The sequence below is a fragment of the Alligator mississippiensis genome, chromosome 1 (genome assembly GCF_030867095.1).
Source record: "Alligator mississippiensis isolate rAllMis1 chromosome 1, rAllMis1, whole genome shotgun sequence".
NCBI lineage: Eukaryota > Metazoa > Chordata > Crocodylia > Alligatoridae > Alligator > Alligator mississippiensis.
In genome coordinates this window covers 320,177,935-320,200,121 of record NC_081824.1, presented here as the reverse complement: position 1 = coordinate 320,200,121, position 22,187 = coordinate 320,177,935, and the positions used below count along the sequence as shown (strand labels likewise).

Below are 22,187 nucleotides of genomic sequence, written 5' to 3'. Positions count from 1 at the left end.
AAATCATTGGCGTGAGGTGCTGTTGTCTACATTTGTTGGGAGGACAGATTAGATGATTGTGTCTAGTGGTAAACCTGTTGGTTTTAGGTATAAAACTATGGAAGGTCTGTAAGAGGAAGGTCTTCTGTAGCCTATTGAATGATATGAGATCAGACAAACCTTGTTCTATATCTGCATGAAAATTCCACTGCTTGATGAAATTGCTGATTATTTTAATTTTACCACTGCCATCCCTAACCATCTTCATAACCCCATTATTTGTGAGAAGAGAGTAAAATGTAATAATTGATCTCTTAACCGCAGAAATTTTTTAAAAGACTGTATTATACAATCAAGCATAAGTAACCTATTTTGAGATTTATTGGGTTTGCCTGATTATTCCAAGCTATGGCTAATTTCCTATTGTGCAGTATCTAATAATAAGCCACGTCCAGATGAGCGTGGCCCTGCAGTATGTGGCACCACAGACATGTCTGTGGTGCCACATACTACACATTCAGCTGTTCTCTGCACTACAAGGTAGCAGCGCCAGGGGGGTTTTGACCCTGGGAAATCCCAGGGGTCAAAAAAAACCACCCCCCAAAAAAGTGGAGCGATGCACGCAGGGCACACTCTGGCTGCCAGCCAGGCTCCAAGTCGCAGGATTGCCACTGCTGCAGCCTCAGGAGGCCCCCAGGACCCCAGGTAAGGCTGCTGGGGCCAACCCAGTGCTGGCCCCAGCCTCCCATACCCTACCTGGTGTAACCTGCCATGGGCCAGAGGGCACGTGGCACAGGCATTCACTGGGGACAAGTAGCAGTGGCACAAGATGTGCCACTGCTTCTTGTCCCCAGGGAAACAAACGTCCATACTCATGTGGATGCAGCCACAGAGTTTTAGAGTAATATTCAGGACGCTTTTACAAACATGTAATGCTTTATTCTCTCAGACCCCTTTTCAGACAGATATTGTGGTAAGCTGTGGGATTCTAACTTTTCACATGTAGAAGGTGAAGGAAAAAAGGGTCACGATTCCTCTTAAGCATCCTTCTGCTTCCCCCCCTCAGCAAGGTACTGGCTGCTTCCATCCTGTGATGTTTCCTGCCAGCTGTCTTTTTCACCATTTGTCTGATAAACGAGGAGCCGTCAATTAGGCCTCCTTGTCTTCTGTCTGCAGGTTAAGTGTTTCCATGTTCCTGGAGATGTCAAATCTTGCAGAGTGCTGATACACTTTGTTTTAAAATAATACAACCCTCTTTCTAAAAAGCACATTAGTAGAAGTTTTGTGCGCCTATACATATCCCCAGATGTGAGTGAATGCTTTCATCATTAGCAAGAGCCCATTAAACACCCTTCTGTCATAGATTTCATGAGGCTTAACAACTACAATCTATTTTATAGGGAAATTAATGTTTAAAATGACCCTGCAGTAGATACAAACTAAGCTCTCTTTCCTCTCATGTGCACCGATTCCCATCTGTCATTTCAGTCAAAATGCTTTTGTCTACAGTCATACAATCAACATTGTAGTTACTAAAAAAAGTTGTACCACTCAAAGACAGTGTGGTTTCTTATGCTGGCTTTTCTTTTTTAGTCTGCAGTTTATTAGTATTTTTTGCATTGTAATTTCATGTAATGAATGTTAATTTAATAAGTAATGTCTAATGGCATTTCATATTGTGTGAAGACATACTGAGTGCAATTATCAGATCACTCATTGTCTTTTGACAGCCAATAGACAAACTTATATGTAGTTAGGAAAAATGATGATGAGTCTTCCATCTCTCTTGAATTAATTCCTTTTGGCTTGGTTATAAAAATGTCTGTTTGAGTTAGCAGTGTCTAACTCAATGCTTTTATCCCTTAAGCTCAATATTTTTCAAACCTGAGATTCTCCAGTGAAGCTGGTAAATGCATATTTTAGCAAAGTAAAGGTGAAAAGGAGTAAAAGTGGCCTGATTTTTAGAGTTGTTCAGCACTTACAGATCCCATTGAAGTTCATTGTCATCAATGTTACTGTGGCATTTCAAAATCCAATAACTTGTACTTAGCTTATCTAATGTGGATTTAGAAGCTTAACTTGGCCCCATGGATTTTATGTTGTTAGTCCAAAGCATCCCCTCCAAAATGCACTTCACTTGAATTCCATCCAAGGAGCATACTGATCACTGCCTACCCACTTAAGCTTTTTAGAGGCTAGAAGTACCTATGTTTTTGCTAGAAAATGTACGTAGGTATCTAAAACTCTGCTGCTGTTCATGCACGGAGGCAGCAGTATTGTGGCGGAGCTGAGCATTTTGATACCTGCTTCCATCAAAACCATTTAAGACTCACAAAGCAGTTGTCCCCATGCCTAAATCGTGAAGGGAGCTGCTCTGAGGCATGTTCAGAACATGCCTAGCCCACTCCAACAGCACTGAGATCTACACAGAACAGAACAGGCACTTTCATTCTCAACCAGTGATTCTCAACCAAGCTGCTGCATCACCCTGGGGTCTTTTCATGGGTGCTGTGGATTGATACACAATGTTAGCACTGTGAACTGTACAGACACAATGCACAAGATAAATCTAGAAATTCCAAATAGGAATTTGTAGTGTTGAAAACCATCTGAGCTGTTGTAGCCTAAGTCCTTTGCAACAGAGTAATTGTTCTATTATTTTTCTGTAGTCAAAAAGCAAGTGAAAGCTAAGAGCTGGCATTTTCCAGTGGATTCCTTGAGTCTAACAAGGTTGAGAACCACTGTTCTAAAGTGTTCTTAAGATGGCATAGGTGTTGGTGGCACTCCTCACATTGTACAGAATAGTCTCCAGCACTTGTCCTGGAGGGAGGAACCTGGGTTCTCAGATCTTTTCAACTTGAAGAGATTCAAACCCACTTTTCTCATCTCGCAGGAGTGTGCCTTAATCACTCAACTGCCATAAGCTTGGCTGCGGCAGGGGCACTTTCCACTGTTCATGATGAAACTGGACTACCATTGTAGAAAGGCACACAAGGTCTTGGTAGCAGAGACAGACAGCAACAAGAGGGAACGTGACTAACCATGACTCATCTGGAACCAGGGATTCCTTGGGGTGTGGTTAACATTAGGTGTGTGCAAAGCGGACCCTATTCAGTTAGGATTTGGCCCAAATTAGGGACAGCGATTTGATTTGGATCACTCTCCCTGATTCAATTTGGCCAAATCCGAATCTGAAGATTCGATGCGGATTCGGAGAATTAGCGATTCGGACACAGACACAGCTTTACAATTTTTTTCTACATACTTTGAGGTAGCAGATGCGGCTCGTGATCGCTGCAATGCTGGGGCGCATGTAATGTCCCATGGGGGGGGGGGGGGGGCCCTCCATGTGTTCAGTGGCGAACCTGGAAGTAGACCGGAAGTACTTCTGGTCCACTTTCAGGTCTGCCAGGTAGTGGGCTGGGCCCCCCTTCCCCCCCGTGTCCCCCTGGCTTGGTGATCGGCCACAGGGGGACCCCGGGTGTACCTGCCTCCAGACCTAGGAGGCATGAGTCACGAAGCTGGAGGGGTGCAGGGGTGGCCCCCCTGTGCACTCCTCAACAGACCTGGAAGTGGACTGGAAGTGCTTCTGGTCTGCTTCTAGGTCTGCTACCGAGAGAACTGAGGAGCCCACCGCACTCCATCCGTCCCAGCATCACAGCATTCATGAGCCACTGCTACCTAGAGGTATGTAGAAAAAACATTTAAAGTTATCTCTATGTCCGAATCTCCAAATCTCTCTGAATCGATTCAGAGGGTTCCAATTCAATTCAGAGAGATTAAAGGGTCCCTTGATTCGATTTGGATTCAGAGATTCGGCCACCAAATTGGGCCAAATCTCTGCCAAATCGAATCAGAGACCAAAGCTTCGCACAGCCCTACGTCACATACCATTTAACCACTTTAAAAGGGGAGGAGGAGCTGCTTCTAGGGACCCTGCATCCCTATTAAGATGTAAATATTACATCTGCATTATCCTGTAGTCATGGAAGTTCGCTAAATCAACCTAGCTTTGACCCTGAAACAAAGTGTCAGTGCTGCTACATTGTTATCATGAAGAAATATATATTGTAACAGTTTATGTTGGTATCCATTGATATTAATATAATATATATAATGCAATCGATGCATCTTTCTACACCCTAAGATTCCAGTTCCTAGGCCAACCTTGTTTATGTATCTTGGTGACTGAGCCTAAACCGAGGTCTCCCACTTTCTGCAGGTGCTGGGTGGGCAGTAACATCACTGTCACTATCACTGTGTATATGAAAAAACAATGAGTTGTTCATTGCCAGAGGAATGATTTAAATGTTAAAGCCTGGATGGGTCTGGGGCCTATGAATCCCAGCCCCTGCACTCTCCTTTTATGCTGGATACATTCCTCTACTCAGGTGATGTTGGAAACTCTCCTAGAAAAATTAGTCTTGAAGTTAACACTTCTTTGAGAAATGTTCATCAGTACACCCTCTGCAAATTACTGTTTCAAGCAATCAGTAGGCTCAGGCAGGTGTCACACCATTGGTTACCCATGGCCATTTTCAATCTTTTCTTCATAACCATATCAATTAGAAAGCTTTTTTTCCAATGAAAGGTAACAGTCTTGTGTAATTATATGACGACACAACTTGGAAGCCTGCTTACAAACTGCAATGTTATGTTTTAATATATACCTACTGACTAATAGCCAAGATGACGAGGCTGATTGACATGTAGAAACCCTTTTCTTCCTCCTGTAACAAGTAATCATGTAATTCCATACAAAGAAACATTGGGAAGGGATGATAACCTTGACCAATCAAACTTAATCAAGAAAAACTTATTTGGTGATTTTTGCTTATCAGCATTCTTTCTCATCCTTGCATCATGTTTCATCGCTTTAACTAATTTGCTGTCATATCAAACATCTGGAAATCCCAAAGTGGTTTTCAGTTTAAACACATTTGTCTAATTCTGTGCTTGCAATTTTTATTTGTTGTACAAATATTTTAGGTGGCAAATTGAGCTATGCTATTGACACTTCTTGCCTGCTTTGGACAATTTAAAAATGTTAATCCATTAAAATGTTTAATCCAGAGTGCATGTTTCAGCAAAGTGCCTCTTCTGAGTAGGTTGCCATAATGTTTATGTTGCTCTTTATAATTCACAATGATCAATGAATTTAAAACTAACCATAAGAAGTTCAGAAATTCTCAGTCTGGAGTGCCTTTTGATGATTGTTGAACTAATTACAGCACTGAACCTGGTATACAGAAAATTCAGGTTCAATCTGTGACTTTGCCACAGAGATTTTGGGTGCCTATACACATGCTCAGGGGTGGGGAGGGGTCATTTTAATTAGAGCGGTTCCTTGACAGCCACTCTAATTAAACAGCTCACTGTTTCATGTATTAATCCCCCCCCCCCCCCCAAATATTAAAATGGCCACAGGCGCACTTTAACTCATTGAACGAGCTTTAGTTAAAGTGCCCCCATGACCACTTTAAAACACGGGGGCCCTAAGTCAAGTCTGCTTTGACACATTCTAATTAGAATGCAAACCAGCACTTCTATGGGCAGCCTTTGTGTGATAATGGGCAAGTCGGTCACTTTGGTCCATACACCTGATCAATTCAAGCACCTGACTGCCTTTCAGCATGTGGTCAAAGCCTATTGAAGGCCAAGTAAGAGCTTTCTTGAATGCAAAGTGTTTAAATACATGCTTGAAGTGTTTTTTTTAATGGGGACCTCTTTGTTTCATTTCTCCATGTGTCAATAATAATACTCCCATTCTGTGTGTCTTGTTTATTTAGTTTTGTAAGATCTTTGGAGCAGGATTGCCTCTGGCTGCATTTATGCACATTGCCTAACACAATGGGACCATCCCCACTGTTGGGCCCATGTGTGTAAGAATCAATGTGTGATAATCATAGAGCACTGCATACACCACAAATCACATATTTTATTTTCTAAATTTGCTATCAGCAGAGTGACCAGATTCCACCAGAGATGAATCTGACAAGACCACCAGTTAAAGATGCCTCCAGAGATGTTACAACCTCATTTCATTCACGGCAAAAGTCTGAGGTCTGAATTTCTTTCATGTCTATAACTCTATGCCTTTGTGGGAGATGTTCCTATGGCCATCGTTGCGTTTCTATAATAAAAAAATTGAGTGATTTTTTATTGCAGTGTTTTGGGATTCGTGTTTAGCGCCTGTTAATAAAACAAGAGGTAAATTATGCCTGGATAACATTCTGTGAGGGGACATGTCACTGAAGAACAGTATATGAGCCTGGTTTTCTTCTAGAATTTGAATAGTTCTTTTTTCTTTGGTTTAGGGTGGAACGTACCATGATCCACACTCAGAAGATGGAGCATCCACTAAAGAAAACAGAGTTCTGTATAATGACCCTATTCCTAGAAGAGTTGGCAGCTTTTATAGAGGTAAGTTTGTGTCTTACAAAACTAAACTGTAATTTTCAACATACTGTAGACTAAGAGCAGTACAGATAAAAAAAAGCAAAGCTAACAGCTACAAATTAAAAAGAATTACACTAAGCCACTACTAAATCCACAGAGCATAATTTGGCATCCCTGGCTCATCTGTTTTTCTACAGGGACTAGGACTGAATGCACTTTTTGGAGATTGCTTGCTTACACTGATTGATAGGTGACTGTCCACTTAGGACAGAAAAACATAACCAATTTAATTTGCATACAAAACTTTATTATGGTATTTTATCATTCGTATTCTGATCAAGTTAGTATTTAAAACTGTCTTGATGTTCAGAAAACAGTCTCCAACTCTGTATCGGGCACCCACTATCTTCCATTTGAAATGACAAGAATGTTCTATAATTAAAAAAAACGTTAATTTAAGATTGGTGATACATGGGTTGGCATCTTATCTTTCACCAGCAGATACCTACATTCAAAACTGTTCTTCAGTTCATTAGAGGTTAAAATCCCTCATTTAAAAGTAAAGCATATGTGTATAATCCTAGCCCCAAAACAAATCAGTGGATTGGAGAAAAGGCTGCTGTTATGTACCTGGTACTGTTACACAACCCATCTGAGGGCTCTATTTGAGATCCTGTGCTATCCCTGTGGATACAGTTCAGACTGTTCAGGGTAAATAGGTCAAAAAAGAAAGGAAACCAGCCACAGTCTTGAGCAGTAAAAGCTCTGCAAGGGCCCTTATGTTTAAAAGACTGGTGGTTAGGCCACAACCTTGAGGCCTCTAAGAAGCCCCAGTGAGCTTCTTTGATTATCAATCACATAAGAAGCATAAGTGGGGACACCCAATCTCCTAATGATCCTATTTAAGTTAGTTGGATATAACCTTATTTACACTTGTCAATCTGCCAACACTGATAATTAAGTTGGGGAGGTTTATAAGGGATGCTGCTAAGCCTGTTACAGTTTCTGCAGCCTGTGGGGCAGACAGTTAAACCTGCCAAGACAGCAGGGGACAGAGGACTAACACTCTTAGAGACAGCAAAGAGAAGTAGAAAGCCCCTCTGCTGTCTTGTCTCCCCTTGCCTTCTTATGGCAGGCTTTTTGTGTGGGCAAAGCAAAGCCATGTTGTCTTTTATCAGTGTAGACATTTCCTCCCATTGACACTGAAAATAGAGATAAAATATTTCATTTAAAACTTGTCCCATTCTCAGTGCCCAGACTGTTTTAGCAAAAAAAAAAAAAAAAAAAAAAAAAAAAAAAGTGTGTCACTGGTATATGCTAGCTCAGGAGACTGCCACTTTTTAAAATAACCTAATTGACAGACAGGTTCTCTTGTTAAATTGATTGTGGGAACATTTTTATTTTTTCATGAGTGAGCCTTATTAGGAATTAGTAATGTTAAGTATGTCTCTGCAAGCAAGAGGGCTAAATTCTATATCTTAAAAAATTGGGAGAGAAGGAAGGAAAGAAGAGGGGAAAAAATGTAAATATCCAGAGGCCACCTGGAAATCCATTTTGCTTACTCTGGATCCAGCAACTATTCTGATGCTCAGATCTGACCTCATAATAACTTGAAAATTAGTTGTTAATTGGGTTCTGCTCATCAGTTTTACCACTTCACTTTCCTATTTCAAGTACACAGAAGCAGAGTTCTGCTTCCTGACCTCCTCAATCAGTTTCATCAATAATATAAGTTCCTCTGCACATTCCTTTTGAATTTGGTAGGTTTAGGTAATCTGCCAGTATTGATTCCAGTATTCCTTGGTTTGCAGATATTAGAGAAAGAGAGTACAAAATTGGATTTATAATGAAAACTTGATAGCAGCCTTAACAATGAAGTGGCTAATGTCACACTGTACTCATTATAGTCTCATTGTCTTCAGTGGAGTTTTACTATTTTTGTACTAGCTAACAATCCGTCTCAGTATCTTCTAGAATTTAAAAAACTGCATTTAAATTAATCCTAAAACGTTCCTATAATTCTCCACACTTACTTCAAGCAAAACAGAGATACAAAGAGAAAGCTGTAGCCATACATCAAAGTAATTGCAAGTCCAGGATTAGAATGTAGTTCCCAAATTTAATAGAGCACTCTGCCTCTGAAGTTATATCTGTAAAATGTAAAATTTTAGTTTAAAAATTTTAGTTTAAAAATCTGTTTTGTTTTATTATTTAATATGTTCAAGATCTATCGTCATAAAAGATTCTATAAAAAGATATGTTTGTTCAAGCATATAATAGCTATCTGAACTACATGAAAGTTGCTGTACAAAATTATTTTTGTACTACATCTGAAAGAATGCATCATTTGTTTATAATCTACTTTGTATATAATTTTGATGGGTTAATAAAGTAATGTCTCATATTGTATATAAAAATGCTGTGTTCTGTATTCTAGTGACAGTTATAATTTTAGGGGTAGTATATGTAAATTCACATATTAGCTATCTAAATCTTTTTCCTCTTTTTTGTGTATGAGTCAAGTACTTCAATTTCTAAACAGTATATAGGATCAGATTTTGATCCTGTTACTAAGTAGTATTTTGTTCCATAGATAGTGCAAAAAGGGGCAAGTCATGAGGCAAAATATTTCTCAGCATGAGTAAAGATAGTAAAGGACTATAAAAAACATTGAGTAGCCAAAAGACCTGCAAGGAGAGAGCAAATTATAGCATTAAGAATTCTTGAATGACAGTGGCATTCCAACTTTTCTTCCACTGGACTTTCTTCCATTACATTTTTAAAAAAATATAATTGACAGGTGGGGGCACTTTTGTATTTTGAGAACATACCTGTTAGTGTTTTGACAGTACCATCTTGAAGTGTCTTGCACACACAGCACTACAAAGAGCAGACATAAAATGTAACTGCCTCTTCATCCTTCTGTTTTGCTAGAGAAATAGGGAAGTAGCCATAAAAATATATGGCTTTGGCAGAGATGGATACAAATATTTTGGTATTTCTCTGTTCAGTTCCATCTCCGCGTCCAGAGGGTACATTCCTTGAAAATAATGCGTCAAACAGAGCCCCTGCAATACCATCAGACAGCAGCACCGTGACAAACCACTCAAAGAGACAAACCACCTTTGATACGTGGTGAGTTGTTGCTTGTACAGTCTGACATGCCATGGTGAGTGAAAGGCCTTTTTATTAGGCTTCTCTTTCTTTAAGAAAATGCAATGTAATCACCTTGTTAATAAATGTCCTTGTCATCTACACAATCTAATTTGTTCCCTTTGCCAGCATTGAAACAACATTGCATGACACCTCTTTGGGTCCTCAGGAAAGGACTCCTGATGCTATCCCTGTGAACATGTTTTTTAAAAAGTAACTCAGTTTTTATATTCTTGTGCATTTGTCTGGGTTTTTTCTTCCAACAAGCAACATTTGTGATTAAAGCTGTTAGAATATATGTATACGTAGTATAGCATGCAAAACCGTTATCTTAATTTGTGGATTCCAGAAGTATCTAGTGTCAGACTAATGGAAAAATGACTGAAATTAATGTTTTCATATGTAATTGAGGACCATGTTAATAAAGAGTATGGTAAATGCCTTCCTTTTGCTCATGTATCACAGAACTGTAATAGCTAACACTGCAGAAAGTAACTGGATTATTCTACAGGATAACGGACCAAACAGTTTGGTACCTGAGTATAGTGATGAAAAAAGCAAGCCTTAAAAGAAGGATCACCTGACACCATCATATAATATTAAAGCAATGTTCTACATTCACTCCAATATTTAGCAGTACATGCATAGCTTTGCAGTAATTGAAAGGAAAATCCTAATTTTATCACTGAGAATAATTTAGCTCTAAGATGCTTATCATTCTGCTTTATGCATTACAGCAATGAACACTGAATGAAAATAAGCATTATAGTTATGAAGAATTGTTGGGAGCAAAGGATTCTATGAATTATGATGAGTCAATTACATTTAATATCATTTTCTGATGTTCTGCTATCTAAAGAAGAGCTTAGAATACTTGGTAACTTATACTGTGACTTACCATTACATTGGTATGAGGTGTTGGTCCCCTCTAGTGAACCCCTGGAAAATGCCATAGCATCCAAACCAAAATATTTTGTGGGAATACAGTGCTTTCAATTACATGTTGTTAGTAAAAGATTTCCAGCTCCCGAAATGATTTTTCTGGACAAAACCAACGGATAATAGCAAATAGCCTGGAGTTCAGGGCACTTACCTGAGCTTTGCGAAATCCAGGTGTAAGTCCCTATTCTTTCTGATTCAGAGCAGGAACTGGTGCCTTGGTTATTGCCTTATTGTGTCTCTCTCTCAACCCCTACCGCTACTACCCCTCTGGCAGCTATTCCACTGTATAAATAATTATTGGGCCAGAAGGAAAGATTGACCATAGCACAGTGGTTAGGGCACTTGCCTATGATATGAGAGACCCAGATTTAAGCCTCTGCTCCAGTTCATGTTTCAATATTTTATACAGAGTGGATCAGCACCTGCAAAAGAGACTGAAAAACAGCCATGCCAGAGTAACCAGTTATGAGATAAGGGAGAATGGCAGTGGCCTAACCACCAAGAATTCTGCTCCCCTGATATTTGTTCCTAAGCTTTCCCTACTTCCCTGTCTCCCTCCTGTTCTGGCCAGAATTTTCAGGAAAAAAAATTGGAAAGGGCCTAGCCTGGTTTCCTCCCATTACACTACATTTTTTAAATCTGGAAAAGTTTGCTTTGCAGCATAGAAAGCTGTCTCCTGCCCATCTCCAGTGATGTGAATTGTCCTAGCAATGGCTTGGTAACGTTGCAAAATTGTAGTGTGCACAAGTGCAGCTTAATCAGGTTTACTTCCACTGCTATAGAGGGTCTCTTTCTCTACGTAAATTTCTCTGCATAACTTTTAATGGGAAAAATTGTGCAGTTGTTCATGAGAATGTTAATCATTCTGCTTTAATGGAACGTGACTTTGCTTACATAGCTTTCTTGATGGAGTAAATATTTAATGTTCTGCTTGCATGCATAATTGGTATGTCACAGTTCATCTCAAGTTATGAACGACCTGTAATGCACCTGGATTGGAACTGCTGTAAAATGTTTTGCTTCTTCCTCACCTTACTGTGTTTTGTTGCCTCTTTCTTCTGTCAAGGAATTTGCAAATGTTTGTTTGACTTTAATTGTCACTGACGATCCGTTGTCCTTGTGTGCATCTCTCCAGCCTGTCCTCGCTGTCCTGCCTCTTTAAAATAAAGACGTTATGCTGCTCAACTTGTCTATTGTCATTAGGATTTACTCTTAAATGACTAGATTATCTCTGCATTCAGGCAGCCTGATTTGTACTTTTTCTGTTTACCAGTCAGTGCACATTGCTCTAAATTCTTGGGTTCTTCTAATATCCTCGGACTTTTATCCTTCAGTTTCCTCCTCCAGTTATAAAAGTAGGTATTTTGACCTATTTCACCTAGTTCTCTGGGAATGAGAATGCTACGCTTTTTTTTTTAATCTTGAAAGGTGTTTCTCTCTGCTTGTAGTTGCCCTGCTCTGAGCCAGACCCACATTAGGCAGGTAATAAGGAAGTTTCCCTCTGTATCTCCATTTGTGCACCACAATTTTGACCCGAATTACTCCTACACAGCTATGGTCCTAAGTATCTCTTCAGGGGGAGCATCAGGTTATACTGAATTGTCCTCTAGCAGTTACAAGCATCTGCAGTGGCAAGGTAATAGATGTTTGGGGGCTTGTGAGGAACTTCAGTTAGTGATATCTTCATGTCCATTTTAATGCTTATCCTGCTCACAGAGGATTTGTGTCCCTATACCAAATATCTGGTCACATCTGCTGTATTCTTTGCTATACTTTTTTGCAAAAATAGATATATACCATGGGTGGTTTTTTCCACTTCAAAGAATTCAGACCAGGATTGTAGGGTGTCAGTGGCTTATTGACTTCTGCCATGAGTTTCATAGACCCAGAGGCTCTTGGCAATACTGAAGTGAAAGTAGACTTACCCAAACTAGCTTTAAATTAGCCAAAGGAGATCTAGGTAGTGGTCTAGCTGCAAGGGAGCTCAGTTCAGGCTACAAATCCTGCCCAGGAAACAGAGTAAATATCAGCAGTTAGCTTGTATGGAGCCCTGTGCTGCTGCAGCTAGACTGTTACTAATAGCTAAGCCAGCATGTGGGTATCTACACCAGGAGCTGGCAACTTTGTCAAGCCACAAGCTGGAACAACCTGACTCCAGTCCAACATAGGCTCAGTGACTTCAGCAGCACATTAGCAGCAGGAGAGCTTTTCCTACACCCACGCCAGGGCCAGGCAGCTAAGAGCTGTGCCTGCATTAGTGCCACTTCTCCCTTTTTGCTCCAGCTGGGATGTGAATGCAGCTTCCAGCCAGAGGCCAAGTACACTAGGGCCAGACAGCTAGGAGCAATATTCATACTGCTGCCACTTCTCTCCACCTCTTTGTTATCCAGCTGTAGCATGGGTGCAGTTAAAAGCAACCCATACCCAGCACAGCTCTCCAGCAGCTGGAAGCTGCACCTGCGTGGCAGCCTTGAGTTAAGGGTAGGTTGGGGGGAAAGATGGGAAGAAGTGGCAACAGCACAGGCGTTCCTTCCAGCTTGTAGACTTGGGCACAGGTCTTTAATAGCCCTTTGGCTCTGTGGACCTTATATTATATGTTCCTGACCCCTGATCTATGCCATTCTGCAGTCACACAGTAGCTGGACTGATGACAGACAGAATTCTTTTACCCTTCTGGAGTTTAACTAAAAATATGCAAGAAATTGCAAACTCAAAACTTCAGGTGAACTAGAGCCACTTATGTTTGCTAAGGATCTGGCTCTTGGAATCTGTTCTGTATAACTTCATGTTGCTCACACCTCCTGATGATAGTATATATTCCCCTTTGGTATCTCTTGCATAAGCCACTTGTATATGCATAGCCTGCTGCAGGGATTGGTAACCTATGGCCTGCAGGTCAGATGTGGCCTGTAGAACGCTTGCATCCAGCTTTTGCATCTGGCCAACAGGCACAGGGCTTCAGCAGCATTTAGTAGGGGGAGGCACCTTCTGTGGGTCCTTTTCCTGTGCTGCCAAGGAGATGAGCATCAGCAATGGCAGAGTCCTAGCATCTGCCTTCCTGCTGCTTCCAACCTGGGGTGGGTTGTTCCAGCCTGCAGCTGGAAAAGGTTGTTTATCCCTACCCTATTGTATTTGCCTGGGGGAGGGGAGGGAAAGGTTGGGTTTTTTTTCATCTCCTCCCAAATATCTTGAGCCTGCACACCCATACAGCCAGTGCCCACCTCTCATCCCTTTTTCCACTTATTAATGTTTGATTCAAGATCAAAATAAGGAAAGAGGAGTTTTAGCTGGTCTCTTCTTTATGTGCTCTGTTTCCACCGTTAACATATCTAAAGATTTGCAGATGTGGATAAATGTTGATCTTTGATCTCTAATCCATTGGAATGTTGTCATGCCCTGTTAGGCGGCCCATTAAAAAGGAGACAAAGGAATCAAAAATATACTGAGGGAGAGAGAAAAGGGGCCCTTTGTGATCGTTACAAATAGAGCTTTCTAAACTCCTGCAAACACTGCCATGTGGAAATAAACCTAGAGAAGCAAACATAATAGTAGTTTGGGGAAAACTCAACCAGCCACACACACAAGGTTTAATGGTTAACGGCATGCTGCTTCTGTTTTTGTAATAAATGATTTACTTATTGAGGCCAGGACCTTACTGTTTTTCTTGCATGCCACATACTTATTGTAATGACAGCCAGTGGAGCCACAAGATGTATGACTGTCAGTTAGCTTGCTTGTTCTTCCAATGATTCATAACTTGGCAGTATTATACTAAAATTAATTCTATGATTTTAGCTTTGCATGTGAAAGTCAACAAGCCTAGAGTTTTTAAATAAATAAATAAATAAAATGACAACATGGGGAGAAGGAAATCCTATTCTTAAATAAAGGTCAACCACAAAAACAGTGCCTTATACCTGAAAGCTTGTCTAAATCTCTCCCTGCAACCATGCAGTTGCCCCCCACCAAAAAAAGATATCATCCACAAAAATCCTTGCTTCTCACATTTTCTGCCCCATGACAGCTACAACTTCACCCCAATGCTGTCCAAATATAACTGCTTAAAGTAGTTCACTTGTTTCAAATGTTTTCTTGCCTTCATTTTGTGTAACTTTATAAGCTATTTTAAAAAGCTGACCTAAAATCAGTATTTACTCTAAAAATTAACTACTACCCACAAGTAACAGCACTGTTGTCATGGCCAGAATGGTCCAGGGGTAGGAGAGAAATAAGATTAGTGAGGTGAGGTACTGTCTTTTATTGGACCAACTTTTATGGCAGGAAGTTATATAGCAAAGGATTTTGGGGATTCCAGGACTTTTCATCAGCTCTGGGATTGAAGCAGTCACAGTCCGAACTAAATATAAGCTACAACACTCTGGTTAGTTTAACTCAAGTATGTTAATACATTTTTCCACTTGAAAGGGAACTTGGCAGTTATCACCTAAGGAGCAAAGGAAAGCTGGCAATGGGAGAAATGAAAGGTAAATTTTGTTATGAGTGTGTCAGGTATCCAGGCTGTAGCTGTATTGGTTTAGAGGAAAATGCAATCAGGACTCGTGGTAGGTGATATCTTTTATTAGACCAACTAGATTTTTGCAAAAAAAATAATTTAATCACAAGCTTTCGGGCACAAACGCCCTTCATCAGGCATTGGAGAAAAGTTTGTAAAAGTTCTCCTTGGTAGAAATGAAAGTTCATATTTCATTGGAGAGTTGAAGGTGTGGTAAAATCTGTTTGGAACAGTTAATTTTATACGCCGATTAGTCTGAGAGAAAAGTTGGAATAGTCTGTTTACGTCGCAGTTGTTTGGTAAGTAGAATGAAGTCATATTTCCTTCTGGTTATGATGTTTCATATTTCACAGAGGAGTAAATAGATGGGTTGCTCTTCTGGGCAGGCAGTTCTTTTGCTTTCTGTTAAATCCCCTGGTTTTAGTGTTTGGTTCATTTGGTGGTCATAATTTGGTTTCAACCAAACAACCAGTACACTCCAGCATGAACTCCCATAGAAACATGATAAAGAACAGAATTATCCTATCACCAGGGCAAGAACACGTCACAAATCATCCATTCCATCTCTGACTTCACCATCCTTGTCCTTAAAGGAAAACCCACGCAATACCTTCCAGAGGAGTCTAAGAAGAAAAATGTATAATTTGACTTTTTTTTTAACGTCCTATAATTTGCTTCTCGCTTCTCCCTCTGCTATCTTCTCTTGGTAGTTATCAGTCTAGAGCAAACTACCTCTTCAAGTAGTCAAAGTCATTAATATAATTAGGTTAAACTACATCAATTGTTCTAATTTAAATTAGACTGCTTCTTTCCCAGACTTGATGAATGGTGCTTGAAGCTTTGCCTCCTATCTTTCCCTATTATACATCTGTATAGTATATTGAAATCCCTCTTTATTCCAAATAGAAATCCTCCCTGCTTGCAGACATTAAAAAACCAAAACCAAAAAATGTTTTACCGGAAGAAGCAGCATATTACTTCAACCCAGCTCTGCAGCATCTTTATAGATCAGGTGCTTCAGCGAGGCTTTTTTGCACTTTTATCTAATAGCTGAATGAGTAGCCACTCAGCTATTAGATAAAAGTCCCCAAAAAAGCCCCACTAAGGCTCCTGATCTATACAGACATTAGGCAAGCCAAGTCCAACTAAGACACTGCCTGTTCTGGGCATGCTCTGGGCTTGGGATCGGAGCACGCCAAGTTCAAAGTAAAGTACCGTTTTGTTTTGTTCTGTTTTGTTTTTTCAACATCTGCAACATATTACTTCCATAGCATCTGACCAAGTGAGCTTTTGCTTACAAAAGCTTATGCATCTCTAATTTAGTTAGTCTATAAGGTGCAACTCTACTCTGCTTTTACTGTACGTCTGGGATGATTTCCACAGGGACATTTCTGCCTATGTGTATGGGTGACTGTGTGTGTGTGCGAGTGTGAAACTAGATGGCCTCCTCAGGTCCCTTCCACCCCTAGTTTTCTATGTTTTTTTGTTGCTGTACCAAAATCTGGTATTCATGAGAAGCAACCATTTCCCAAAGACTCTTTCACAAAGATCTTAAAGATCTCTTTCATAAAGGCTAGCTCTTACAAATGTGAGACTGTGTTGGGATGGAGTGGGGAGTAGTACTGGTTAAGCAGAGTCTCTGAGCCAGCATGCCTACTGAAGTCAGGGGCTAGGGACAGACATTACACATACACCAGTTTAAGTAATCAGACACTGGTTTAAACCTGTAATAGAACATGCACATAAACCAGTTTCAAAATGGCTGAAACTGGTTTGAGATACTACATTCAACCAGGTTTATCAGACTTAACTGATTTGGGTCAAACCAGTTTATGCAATGTCTGTCCCAGACCCCTTCCTGGTTTAAGTTAAACCAGAGTCTGCCAGCACCCCAGATGCTTTGCAGCTGAGCTGGGCTAAGCTGTGCTCTCTGCTCCAGAAAACAGGCTGGCCCTGCCCCTCTCCTCCCTAGCCAGAGCTGGAGGGGAGACAGAAGGCACAGCGAGATCTGCCTGGCTTCCCTCGCTGCTCAAGCAGGGGCGCTCCCCCCTTCCTTCTTCCCTCCCATCTCCCACAGCATGGACTCCAGCTCCATGAGCCCTAGGCATGTGGTACACTAGCTAATGCTGAGAGGTGTCTGTCTCTCCAGTTTCACTGAGACAGGCAGACAGAACAGTGACCACTTAGGGCTTTGTGGAGCTAATTACCAGGGCAGCTGGTAATGTCCCTCCATTCCTTCCTTGGAAAAACCTGTTTAAGAAGAGCTTGAACTAATGATAGAGGCTTTGTTTTGCTGAGAGGCTGATAACACTGTGGTTTTTATCAGCCCCCCTGCTGGTTTGCAGCCCTATCAGCTTTGCAGACAGGGAGAGGGAGATTGAAAAGCTCAGTATCACCAACAGATGCATGCACAGCAGCACCCGCCCTCCCCCCGCCTCCACACGCGCACAGACACACTTTGCCTTAGAGTGCTAGCCTGGGGCTGGGGTCAGACAACACTCCCAACCCTTGAGCAGCAAGTGGGAAAAACCCTGGGACAGTGCAGGCAGGGTGGGGGTTTATACCCCTCCTTAATCAGAGCATTCTGCCAGGGCCTGGCCATGCCCCCACCTCCCTCAATTCAGCACTGTAAAAGGGATGGAGGGCTGCTCTAGCGCCCCCCCGGCTTCTAGTCTGAGCCACTATAGGCATGTGCCTGCATTTCTGGAATGAAAAGGGAATGTCTATCCACCTCCAAATTGGTTCCAGGTTAGACTAACCTGCAAAGATTGAATCAACTTGAGCTCAGGCTTTTTGAATGTCTGTCCCTAGCTAGGATGGATGAGGAAACTAAGAAAACAAGCCTGCAGGAATTGTCTCCAAGAAGGAATGGTATGTGATCTCTCAGCACCCACTGCCAATGGCAGCATTCATACAGCAGGGCTGCTAGTGCTATGAAATACTATTGAGGACCTTTGTTGTGTTTACTTTCTGCGCACAAGCTGTATGTTCCCCTGCTAGCACTCGCATACGTGCTGTACCATGTCCATTGCAACTCACTGGCTGTGCCTTCCCTGCATGCAAGAAGCAGAGTCTGGTTATTTAGTCACCCAGTTTAAAATCTTTATCTCTATACCTATCTCTTCTGCAAGCATGTAAAGCTGAAACATTATCAACCTAAGCTTTCAGAAATCGTTAGATTTTAATAAAATGGTGGGGGGGGAGGTATTTGCCTTCTGGTTTATGAGGAAGGATTTGATAAGATCACAATTTTAAAGGGTTTTTTTTCCTGCAACTATGAGAGCTGCAAGCATGTGTCAGAGGTAATGCCTTCAAGCTGAGACTTTCAGAAACACCAACACTGCAGCAACTGGAAAATACGGAGTGCCTGGTGCATATTTACCAAGATAATCCTCTTTTTTTTTTCCTTAGGTTGTCTAAGTCTTAATAATTTCTTTAGGGATGCTTGAAACATCCCAGTGTTTTAGCTCATTAATGAGAATAGTCTGTTCCATTTTTAATCGGTCCAAAATCTTTGCTGCAAAAGTTATTGCTGTAACATTGTTTACATTCACACCCACCATATAATGAGTGCGGGTTTTATGCCAGCCACTCTTCAAGGGCAAAGCTGAACAACAACGTTGCAGTAGGAGTGGGAGAGGTTGGTAACCAAATCTAATCAGCTGCACTGGGATGAGTACAAGTTGGGAAAGGAGAGCGTGGGTACCTAGTACTCCTTCTGGGCCTCAGTTTCTTCCTCTTTATGGTCACTATGACCTCAGAGAGAGAAGCAAGGGACTGAGTTTCACAGAACAGTTCATTCTGGTGCTACAGGTCAAAATAGTAAGACTCAGATGCAGTGGATCAAGAAAGGAACCACAATGCTGAAGACTTGGGTGTCTCCAGAAAAAATGGTGCAAAAAATGTCCAATCCTTTTTTTTTTAAGGTAATGGCTATTTTTAAAATAGTGACTCTTGTTTCACACACAGGAGTGGGTCAGAAAAGTGGTTACTGCATAGGGACATTGCCATGCAGTTTGTGATTTGCTCTGGGTCAGGGAGGGTTATTATTTTGTTTTTGTTTTTTAAATCCCAAAATATGTGGACCAGCAAATAGCCAGTAGTCCCAAATCTTCCCCCAGTAGTAGGTGCATACTGAATGGAGTGGGGGTGTCCTCATTCCCATTTGTGTTACACTCCATGCAAAGCCTGGTTACTTAGATTTAGTGTGTGCCTTGGATTTAGCCCTAACAAATTAGGAAAGATAAAACTATCTAAGCCTGTCATTTTTGTCAATAATTGAGTGTGTATTTAGTCTGTGTTAAATCAGTTCTGTGAGTGGAAGGCATCTGGAAAGCTGTCATCCGTTTTTCCTCTTGGGCTTTCTCCATGCTGTATAAATCAGTGAATAATTAAAAGATTGCCTTATTGCAGCTGTAGCTGGATGGAATTGGGAATCTCTAGTAAACTGATGTCTTTTAAATTTGCATAAAAATCTAGTCATTAAATCCTATACTAGTGACTTTTTGAAGCAGCTAATTATAGCGTTGTGATTTTTATAATGAAAATCATATTGCTGAAATCTGGAAGGAATCTTTTTTTCAATTTAGATGCATGTTCCAGTAAGCTACCTTATGGAAACTTCTCTCTTTTTTTCCTATGCATAAGAAACCTGCAGCAGCTCCTCCAAAAATTCTCTTTTTGAACACGTGAAATTTGTTAAAACATTTCAGATGTTTCATATATTCATTTTAGGATCTCAGGCTATTTTTTTCATATTGTAAATTTAATGTATTGGGGAATGGAGTTAAACTCTTAATATACTGGATGTATGGAGATGTAACAGCCTTTCCATCCATATGAAGAATAAAAAGTATAATTGTTTTTATAATATCACAGAATTTAAGCCAGAAAGGACCACAAGCTCATCTAGTCGCAGGCCACTAAGTGTCAGCTATTTACCCTATATAGACCCAAATAACTTATTTTGACTAAATAATCTTCCAGAAAAGCATCCAATTTTCAGATAAGACAGAGAGAGAGAGAGAGAGAGGGAGGGAGAGAATCCACTGGTCTCCTTGGGTTTTCCAATGGCTAATCACCCCACTGTTAAAACTATGCATTTGGTTTGAACTGTTCTCCCCAAAGTCTTGTTATGCCTTTTCCACGAGATTAAAAGCCCTTTATTTCCCAGAATTTTCTTCCTGTGAAGATCCTTATACACTGCAAACAATATTTAGAGATGCTAAATATTCTTTTTGACATGCTAATAAGATTGAGCTCTTTAAGTTTCTTCCTACAAAACATTTTTTCAACACCTTGAATTGTTTTTGTGATTTTAGTGCATCCTCTTCAGTTTTCCAAATTCATTTTTAATACAGGGAACACCAGAACTGTATTCAAATATCAGTTTCCCCAAAGCTGTATACAAAGGTAAAATTGCCCCCTACACCAAGTCAGTACTCCCCTGTTTATACATACAGAATTTTAATGCATATACTTTAAACTAAGGTGATTTTTTTTATTGATCAGCTCTAGGTCAGAGCTTTGGACAGCCTTCTCAAAAATAAAAATTTAGGTAAATGTAAAATTTAGTCTTTACAATCATTCAGGTCTCTGGAGCCATCTTTCCTTGCTAGCACTGTAGTACATGATGTAGAGAGAAGATTCATCCACAAAAAACGGTCAAGTGAGCTTTCAAATACTTTATATGGGATGAAATTATCAATCTAATCCATGCATAATTTCTTATATATATTTTCAGATTATTTTTCTTTTTCTTTAGCATCTTCTATGTTATTTTGGTTTGAATATAGAACACCAAGTAAAAAGCCAGGGCAAATGTGCAAGATTGCCTTCTCCCTATATGCCTGGCAGTTGTTTTTGATTAAGCATTCCACGCTAACAAAGGTTCTTAGCTTTTCATTTCATAAGAATAGTTTATTCTTTAGTTGTATGTTAATCCATGAACAAAAATGAAAAAAATATTTTGAATACCTTTGCTTTAGGGAAATAAAATGTATTCTTTAACATAAAATCCAAGGATTAAATGTGACAACATAAAATCCAAAATATTCCATCTTACCCTAATTTTTTCATATTTAGGAAAAGTCCTGAAAATGTTAACAGTCATTCAGAGCAACTCAAGGAGAAAGAAAAGCAAGGCTTTTTCAGGTCAATAAAAAAGAAGAAGAAGAAATCTCAAACTGTAAGTATATGCAATTTCTGAAGCATACTATTATGTATTTTTCCACTGTTTTAAAGCTGCCACTGTGTAATGCATTAGATCAGTTATGTACTGCTTCATTATACATGGATGTACCTCTGTGTATTTCTTCATTATTTTAACTTGCTTTCATTATGTGGAAGTGAGCTTCTTTTCCTGTTCAAGGTTTACCAATTCATGCATTCAGATATTATTTCCCCTACTGGCTAAACCATTCTACACTCGTATGTTTGCTTTCATCTGGGATGCACAGAATTCTGTGACACTTCAGTGACACTTTTGGTGAAGGGTTTAAAGGGGTTTTACAGCAGATTTTTTTATAGCAGATGGTGCTACTATCCCAGTGTAACAAGTACATAATTCTGTGACCCTGGAGTTGAATAGTCTACCCTACAGCTGCTATCTGGAAAATTTAACAACTGAAATTAATAGGAAGAGAGGAATAAAGGAGGAGCTCTCTTCTCAACAGGGTCCAGAGCAGTGCTGTGCTGAGACCCTCCATCCTGTTTTATGCACCTTCGTGCCAGGAAAGAAGTGGGGGCGGGTGAGGTCTGATGGGGTTCCTTGATAGTTCTTCATACATCTTTTATTTTTTTTAATATCACCTTTTGGCTTATAGATGTCTTATAAATGCATATAGTTCTCTTCAGCTGCTGAAGAAAGTAGGAGCAGTCTGTTTTCTTTCCAGTCCGGAACCTTTCAGCAGCCGTGAATTAGTAATGGAAAGAGATCCCTACTGTGATACCAGACTCTCAACTTCTGTTTTTGGGGCCCTCCCACTGTGAACACCTTCTTTTAATGCTTGTAACTTTCCCAAGCAAGAGCATGGAATGGACATGCTTTTATACAGGTTGTCTGTTTGTCTAGCTAGGAATTGTTACATGCCTATGCTAAAGGGATATAATACGGTTTCATTATTTTGCATAGCATCAGAGAAAAAGACTATACATTTGTTAAATTAATTCTGATGTTATTTGGCAAATCTCTGCCTGCAGG

General features: G+C 40.3%; 1 protein-coding gene across 7 annotated transcripts in view; it reads left to right on the top strand.

Moving 5' to 3' along the window:
• CDKL5 (cyclin dependent kinase like 5) overlaps window positions 1-22,187 on the top strand; it is a 231,113-nt gene that overhangs the window by 195,124 nt on the left and 13,802 nt on the right. For 5 of the 7 annotated variants that reach the window (XR_002092672.2, XM_006272644.4, XM_014608232.3 and 2 more), the window contains 4 exons: window positions 5,941-6,042; window positions 6,297-6,402; window positions 9,390-9,513; window positions 21,071-21,173. Coding sequence is in view for 6 of the 7 variants with exons in the window: in XM_006272644.4 (XP_006272706.2) it covers window positions 5,941-6,042; window positions 6,297-6,402; window positions 9,390-9,513; window positions 21,071-21,173 (435 nt within the window). In the remaining variant the exon portion in view is untranslated. The remainder of the gene's footprint in view (window positions 1-5,940; window positions 6,043-6,296; window positions 6,403-9,389; window positions 9,514-21,070; window positions 21,174-22,187) is intronic. The other 2 variants (XM_006272645.4, XM_014608233.3) reach the window with 2 other exon arrangements.